This window comes from Astatotilapia calliptera, chromosome 15 (assembly GCF_964374335.1).
Source record: "Astatotilapia calliptera chromosome 15, fAstCal68.1, whole genome shotgun sequence".
NCBI lineage: Eukaryota > Metazoa > Chordata > Actinopteri > Cichliformes > Cichlidae > Astatotilapia > Astatotilapia calliptera.
Window position 1 is genome coordinate 6,601,377 of NC_137436.1, and position 8,050 is coordinate 6,609,426.

Consider the following 8,050-nt stretch of genomic DNA (forward strand, 5'->3'; position numbering starts at 1 on the left):
ATAAAAAAAATGTGACTTCAGGGTAAACTTGTAATTACATAAGTTCAGTCTAACTTTGAGTTATTGTTCCTTAGTATTCTTGTCATTTTCCATCAATTGAATATTTCTTTTCTTTCTTCAATAAAGCACACACAGGTGTCAGCAAAACCTAAACACTGAGATACACAATAAGCCAGGTTGTATTTATGTCTTTTGTGAAGTATACAGAGCTTAAAACCTCTGCAATCTCAAAAAGATAAAATGAATTGTAAAAAACAAAACAAAAAAATTAAAACCACGTAAAAACTGTCACAGTGGGTGGAGGAAGATGACTTGAATACGAGGACTCCAAAGAATTTAACAAACAAACTTAGTAATCAAATGACTACCCTTTTATTTAGGCTGGGTGCCAAATTCTGTTGAACAAAGCAAGTATCCAGTGACAGAACACACAAGGGAAGGTAAACAGATATTCAAAGATCTAAAGAAAAGCATATTGTCATGAAATTATACCTGGGTAATCAGAGTGAAGTGCGGAGAAAAAATCAGAATACACTGAATAAACAATTATATAATGACACTATACATCAAAATAATACATTACATATCAAATTTTGTGTTTTTTATTTCTATTTTATTTTATTCCTAAAAACAGTGAAAGTCATGCTGTGTAATAACACAATGGCAGTGCTAAATTTAAAAAAAGCTAATTGCTGTACTTTATTCAAACTTTATAAATATAATTTTGCAAAAGCGCTTTAATGACACTTTAATGACACAAACTTATCCCAGGCTGTTTTTGCAAGGCCTGCAGTGCTTGTTCGCTTGGTTTTGTACAGTATTAAAACAGAGACATCTATGTTAATTTATGAAATCAATCTTTTTATCTACATTTTATCTGATATAATAATTATATATAATCAGATGGTAAAAATGGCTTTCATAAACACCAAGAATAATAAGTAATGAACAATAAATACATGTCTCCTTCTTTGCAAGCTACATATTCATTGCATAGGACAAAGTAATGAATTACAGGTACTATTAGCATTACTTTTTGGGGAACAGTTCTTCACATATTCCCGTGACCCACCCCAAAGTGCCACTGCACTGAAAACTGTTTTTGCAAAATTTACTGACAACAATGTACATGTAAGTTACACGTAAATGGAAGTTTATTCTGAGAACAGCTACTACATAATGAATATAATCAGTAAGGATATGAGTGTTTAAAAACAGTTCCCAAATGCTCTATAGACATTTAGTAAGTTCCTTGCAGACTGTTTAGCGTATCTAGGAGGATTTAGGGAACAGATATCCATACGTACACAAACTTTGAGTGGGCCAGATAGAAACATTTGTCTAACCATACTTCAAAATTGTGTTATATTATGTGCATTTAAGAACAGATACTTTGGTGCCAATTCTGTCTATTTGCATAGATGCAGGCTGAAATAAAAGCTCGCACAAACCTTTTTTCCTGCGTATAAACAAGCTGTCAACAGGAGGATTACAAGCTAAGTACAACAGCTTAGAACAGATGAACAGCGTGCTTGATCTCAGCATCCTTTGATTTCTGGAAGTGTTCCTGAGTCTTTGACAGTATAATGCCTTTTTTAAAAATGTGGTGCTACTACTGGGCCCAGAGATCAAAGTCATCCAATATTGATTTTTGTTCTTCTCCCTTGTGCACAGAGACTTCTCCAGATTCTCAAAAAAGATTGATAATATTGTACTTTATTATGTACTATAGATAAAGTCTTCATAATTACACACTGAGAAACATCATTCTAAAAGTATTCCACTATTTCTAGATGTAGTTTTTTGGGCAAACCCATGTTCACCTTTTGAGAATCTTTGCCTCTGTAAGATGCTCTTTTCACACTCTATCATGTTACTGACTTGTTGTTAATGAACCTAATTAGTTACAAAATGCTCTTCCAAATATTTTTTACTACAACTTACCTTTCTAGCTTTTTGCTGCCCCCCATACCCCCATCCAAACATTGTGATGTGTTGCTGCCATCTAATTTAAAACAACCTAATAGTTTTCATGAAACAGTAAAATGCCTCAGTTTAAATATTTGATATGCTCGCTGTGTTCCATTGTGAGTAAAATATGGGTTTATGACATTTGCATTGTATACAGTGTCCTAATGCCTTCTTAAAATACAAGGGTTTAACTGGACAACAAACTATATAAAGCTATGAAACAACATGGATATCATGGTTTTAAATGAACGGTTAACCAGAGTTCATGCACCAAACTGAGTTCTGTAAATGCATTAACCTGAAACAACCTGTTTTAGATGTTATCAGTGTGCAGAATGGACGTTAGAAGTGGGTGTCAGAAACTAAATGTACCTGTTTCCCCTCTGTGTTGTTTTAGTAACACAAAGGTTAAGCTTCTACAGGAAGAAATAATTTATTCTCAGAAAGTCCCATCGAGCTACAAAGAGATGGTATGAGTCAGATGTTACAAATTAACATATTTTGGGCAGTTACAACTTCATGCAGGAACAGCACGGGCACAGAAAGAGGAACGGTGTTAACACAGACCACACTGATTTCCTTCAAAAAAAGTCAAAACAAAGCATAATTTATGCACAAATGTTCAGAAGTGCCAGTGAAAGCCTTTTGTGTACTTTGTAATGATCACATATTTTAACTGCTATTTTAAGCGTGTTGTTGGTGTTGGAATGCAGGACTCACTGCAGTAAACAAGTCTGACAAGTTCTAAATGACAAAGTGTAAAATATGTTCTGTTCAGCTCAGAACAGAAACAGCAAAAATGGAGAAGAACAAGGTAAAACCATAATGTTGTTAATACTGCAGATGGGAATACATTTGCAAGGTTCAGAAGAAGCGACAAAAGACGATATGATGGCATGATCAGATTTCACAGATTTAACCAGTTTTTTTTTAACCCAAAGGCACAAAGGTAGTGGACACATACTGCAGATCATACAACTCATTATTAATCAAAGATGTTGTCATGATCATGTACAGTTACACTTCTCATTCCACTTAACATCATCATTTCCAGTTACAGAACAGATACTGCTGTTACTGGCAGTGAAAACGAGGGATTCGCTTCACAAACAACAGCGAAAGGTGTATAGTCCACAGTATTTAAATAAAAGCAGGTTGAATGCTTTACTCGGAACAGCATGATGGACAAGCTGATAAAAAAAACCAAAAAAAACAAACAAACTACCCACTGTAATTCAACCTTTACAAGTAAACACGGACACGTACGGTCATGCAACATCTACAATACACTGCGATCATACCCTTAAAAGAAAACACACGGGTAAAGTTTCCTATATAGGATTTTGCTGTACTTTCTATTTAAAAAAAAAAAAAACCCAAACAAACATCTGATTATCTTAGAGAGATATGTCAGACACCAGTCCAGAATGAAGTGTAGTTTCTTCGTTATGTTAGGTTATGATCATATGTTGTATTATCTTCTGTCACTATCAGACAGCTACATGAGGATGAATACAGATTCAAAACAAATTACATTAAAATATACAGTGTATCTTGTAATTAAGATAAATACATATCCTTCAAAGTTCACCATAGTATGATTTCTTCATGTGTATATCAGTAGATTTTCAGCTATAAAGGTAACATTATTAAGTGAGTACTAAGTACTAAACGCTGCTTTTATCACGCACTGTATGCATTTGAATAGAGCTGAGAAACTGTATACTGGCCATGTTTCCTGGATTATCTTTCAAGAACAGGGTTAGTGGTTTTTACTGATGAATATCATCTACTGATCCATGGGGATCCCAACAAAGTCCCATTTGTTGAAAACCTTCTCCACTTCACTCCCTGTTTCCACCTGTCGTGTTCTAACTCTTTCTATTCCTCTTCGTCACTTGCTTGGCTGACAGAAACATTATCTAGCCTCAACCTAGCTCTCGTCACATACTCCTCTTCACTCCGTCTTCTACCTCTCTCTAAAAGTAGAGGTACATGCAGTCCTCTTTCATGATTGACACTAAAGTCATCTAGCGTGATGTCAGATTGGTCCGAGGAGGAGGCAGACATGTTTGGAATGTTCTGTGGGGCATAAGCAGAGATTAAAGGCACATTTTCACAGTTGTTTCCTTCCTCCACACCTCTGTTTGCCACTCCCTCCCTATGTGTGCTCCAGATCACCTCTCCATGCAGCTCTTCTCCCCTTTTTACTTCCTCCATTGTTTGCAGATTTAACCGAATGCTTACCAGTAAACTTTCAATCTGTCCATCCTTCTTTTTATTGAGCCCACATGTAGCTGATCTTGGAAAAGACTGTAAACCTGCAGATGACTGGCCATGTGTTTGCATGGGGGTTTGTTTGCATGTCCAAGAAGTGTTAGCCTGAGGAGCGTAAGCTCCACCAGAGTTAATGCTCTCAACTCTCCGGTCTCCATCATCTTGATTCCCTCCTCTTGCTTCCTCTTCTCCTTCAACAATGATTTGAGGAGCCATGCTGATACCCCCGTACTCAACGGACAAATCATCCAAGGGGGCCTCATGCCTCTGGGGCGAGTAGCTGGGTGGGGGATCCACAACTTGTAGAGAGTAGATGGGGTGTTCAAGGCCTGACATTGTGAATAAGTTTCCTGGTGGCTCAGGGCTGATGGGGCTGATTGGGATGAGGTTGGAACTCTCAGGAGGGAACAAAATAGGAGACTTGTGAAAAGAAGGTGGGTTCTGGAAATTGGAAGGGAAGGAAAAAGGTATGAAATGTTTGATAATTTACCTTTGAAACACTACTCAAAGATATCTCATTTAGGTGAAATGCAAAGCAGTAGTTTCAGTTTGCAAGTGCAATTATGTCAGTGGTTCCCTAAGGTGAATTGTTAAATTCGTATTTAAAAAACAAACAAACAAACAAACAAACAAACAAACAAACAACAACAACAAAAAAACAACATGCATTGCCCAGTTTAGCGAACCTACATTAATTAAAGTTAAGTGCTGTTTAGGTATTGAATTGCCAGTATGTTTATATGCATTTCTATTACCAGTATATTTGGACTGTGTTGGTCTTTCCCAGACAGGTAGCGATGGAAAAGGTAGGCAGCTGCAATGATCATACCAATGCACAAAGCTGGAACAACAATACCCACAGTCACACTCTGCAGCTGCTCAATCACAGGGTCTAGAGAAGAAAAAAAAAGAAAAAGAGGGTGAAGTGAGTGAAAATATTTATTCATCCAGGGCTTGTGATGTGAAAAGAAAATAATCTAACATCTGAACCATTTCCTTGACCGACATATTTGGCTCACACAAGGAAGTACAATACACCTGCCGCACAAACACTAATCGCTCTCCAGCTTTGATATCATGTTTATTGACATTTTTTTCTACATTTCAAACAGGGAGCCGAATATTCTCATTTACAGACACGGTCACGCAATGGAGTTGTACCTTGAGGTGTGGTTATGCAGAGCCATGCAGAGGACTGGCAGTGGATTGGCATCGAGGAGAATTTCAACTGTGCAGAAAAGCAGTATTCCATGTTGTACTTCATCAGGCGGTATTTGTACACGCTGCCAACAACTGGGAAATGGTGCTAAAAACCAACAAGTGCACAGATTAGGTAGTGCTAGAGAGTGGGAAAGAATTTTGGAAAGAATTGCTGCACAAAAAACAAAAAGTTTATGCTTTGTGGGCGTAGGTTAGTTTGTCGTCATAGCTACCCATATGGAAAAGATATATATAAATCTTAAAGTTTGTATCCGTCTTGTGTGAAACTTGTATGAAAAGCATATAAGAGTGAAAACAGATATAATATCCCTTGAAAAATTATATAATGAAACTTGTATGTTTTGGATACTTACGAAAACAATGTATGAAAGTAATGAGAAAGTGGCCACTTTCATGAGTAATCACATATAAGTTTTTACTATTTCTTTTCCATATATAAGCAGTTAAAAAAAAACTACAAAAAAAATGAAGTTGTAGTAGTTGACTCAGTGCTTTACAAGGAAGTTTTCAATACAATGTCTAGCATGAATGTTTTTATTTGTGCCTGACAATCCTGTTTTTGAAATGAAAGCAATTCAGGGCAGCAACATCAGATAGAGATTGTTTCACCTCTTCCTAGAATTTTAAAACTTTTCTTATATGCGGAGTCAAGCTACAGTAGTCATATATATTTCTACTTGATTTATACCTACCGTTTGGTTCAGATGGGTGTTGCGAACAGAGAGGTTGTAAGTCATCTCGGCGTAGAGAGTCACCATGGAAAGCGCTGGGGTGTGGTTGTTTGATGGATACCTCATCGGTCCCATCATAGTGATGGTGGCACTGTTGTTTTCAATTTCCACAGAAAGCAGTGGGGGCCCCAAAGTAGCTACAAAGTTGGACAAACCTCTATTGTTTAAAGTGTAAACATGTTAAATATGATGTAATGCTTTTGTTTCTTTAACTTACTGTCTGTCTTTGGCTCAAATCTCCTGGGTGTGAAAGCCCATTTGGAAGAAGCCCATTTGGAAGACGCTCCCCTCTCCACAGCACGAACTTTGGCATAGTAACCCTGGTTCTCATCCCACATCTCACTGGTTAGATCACACCACGTCCGGACTATTTTTGTACAGTGCTGCACTGCCTTCCAGTTCACCCGTTTCCCCTTCTTACCTTGAATTCTGTCTCCATAGCTGGAAAAGACAAAGACCCACACATTCAGAGGTGAACTTTTGCACAGGTTGAGCAGAGTTTGCTTAAAGTCACAGTCAATAAAGAAAATTAACTTAAACAAGGCAGACTGATTTTGAGATCGTGTTGCATTTTATTTCTTTTAGCCTTGCTGGAACTTTTTTTTTGTTGCCAATAAATCCCTTTGGGACTGCATCTAGGCTAGTTCTTAGGAACTATACATTTTTATTTAAATTCTAAAACATTTACTCACATGGAATATTGCACTGTGTAGAGCGTTTCATCTGCGTAATTGCCTTCTCCTGGAAACCACTGCAGCACGTTCCTCAGATTTACAGAAGAGAAGGTGACATTGATGGGGCTGGGAACAGACTGGGAGACTGAGGGGAAAGAGACAAGAGGTGAGGTGCCTGTCATCAGAATATACACTAGCTTCTAGTTGTCCTGACTGACCTTTAAACTTCCCCTGTGTTTAATGGTATTATTCAACTAGTTGTCCACATATGACCATAAGGTGTGAGCTGTCACTATGATTCACTGCCTTTCAGACTTTGTTCCACCTCACACAGTACACTTAGCTCCTTATAAATCATTTCAAGTAGGCAAACACAATAAAAGTGTTTGATTAAAGATTCTCTATGGGAAGATTATCCAGAGTACATTTTGCACACAGATCAAATAATGTGTTTTATGCTTTGATCTCAGGATGAAAAACCTGAGTCTGTAAAGTGAGTTTACACTTAAAGTAGAGCTAGATGGACTAATACATTTTTTGTTAACAAAACCACACGTGTTTGTAGCTCTAACAGCCGCTTTCTGCACTTAATGTGGAAGAACTAAATTACAATGTGTTAATTTCTTTAATGATCTCATCGTTGGGTGCATTGTTGTAGTATAAAAGTCAGTCCGCTTAAACTGAATAAACGCCATAAAACTAACTGGACAAAATGGAAACAGTGGAAACAAAGAAACCCAGCAGCCACAAAGTAACAACAAAGAAAATAGATATTAGCATTTAAATGCAGACCTACCTGTGGAGTGCAGGCTATAAAAAATGAATAATGTGAATATAGCCAACATCTTTGTACGGAGTCGTCATGTTTTCACAAAAACAAGAAAGCAAATACTTCCAATCCCCTCGGCAGGTTCCCCCCAGTTCCTCCTCATAGTACACCTGCCCGCAGTTCTCTCGATTAAAGGAAATTAAAACCACGCACTCAAGGTTTAAAGTGAAAGAATGTAGCTGAAGTCGGAAGGGTTACGTGAAACTGCCAACCAATAAAACCCCGTGGATTCAGTTAAAGGAATCCCTGCGACCTGACAGGCTTCCTTGTTCCTTTTGGGGAAAGGAATGTGACCTTACTCGTTTGTGAACAGTTCACCTGTGAGCCGCGCGTGGGCGTGGGCGTGT

General features: G+C 37.7%; 1 protein-coding gene across 2 annotated transcripts; it reads right to left on the reverse strand.

Moving 5' to 3' along the window:
• Positions 1 to 2,786: 2,786 nt before the first annotated feature.
• il20ra (interleukin 20 receptor, alpha) lies at positions 2,787 to 7,914 on the reverse strand. 2 transcript variants are annotated; one of them, XM_026143319.2, is made up of 8 exons: positions 7,671 to 7,914; positions 6,893 to 7,019; positions 6,418 to 6,641; positions 6,162 to 6,337; positions 5,410 to 5,554; positions 5,004 to 5,140; positions 4,219 to 4,689; positions 2,872 to 4,053 (listed from the first exon to the last, which is right to left on the reverse strand). In XM_026143319.2, the coding sequence occupies exons 1-8, from the start codon at positions 7,717 to 7,719 to the stop codon at positions 3,853 to 3,855; spliced, it is 1,530 nt and encodes a 509-aa protein (XP_025999104.2). In that variant the 5' UTR covers positions 7,720 to 7,914; the 3' UTR covers positions 2,872 to 3,852. The 2 variants fall into 2 exon arrangements, with proteins under 2 accessions (XP_025999103.2, XP_025999104.2); XM_026143318.2 differs by having other exon boundaries at positions 2,787 to 4,689.
• Positions 7,915 to 8,050: the final 136 nt, after the last annotated feature.

Bases quoted from the DNA above. Each gene is read 5' to 3' on its own strand.
- il20ra (XM_026143318.2), bottom strand. From the start codon at position 7,719: ATGTTGGCTATATTCACATTATTCATTTTTTATAGCCTGCACTCCACA. The intron at 6,338-6,417 runs GTAAGTTAAAGA...CCAACTTTGTAG, and splicing joins ATTTGAGCCAAAGACAGACA to CTACTTTGGGGCCCCCACTG. The intron at 5,141-5,409 runs GTACAACTCCAT...TTTCTTCTCTAG, and splicing joins CTGCATAACCACACCTCAAG to ACCCTGTGATTGAGCAGCTG.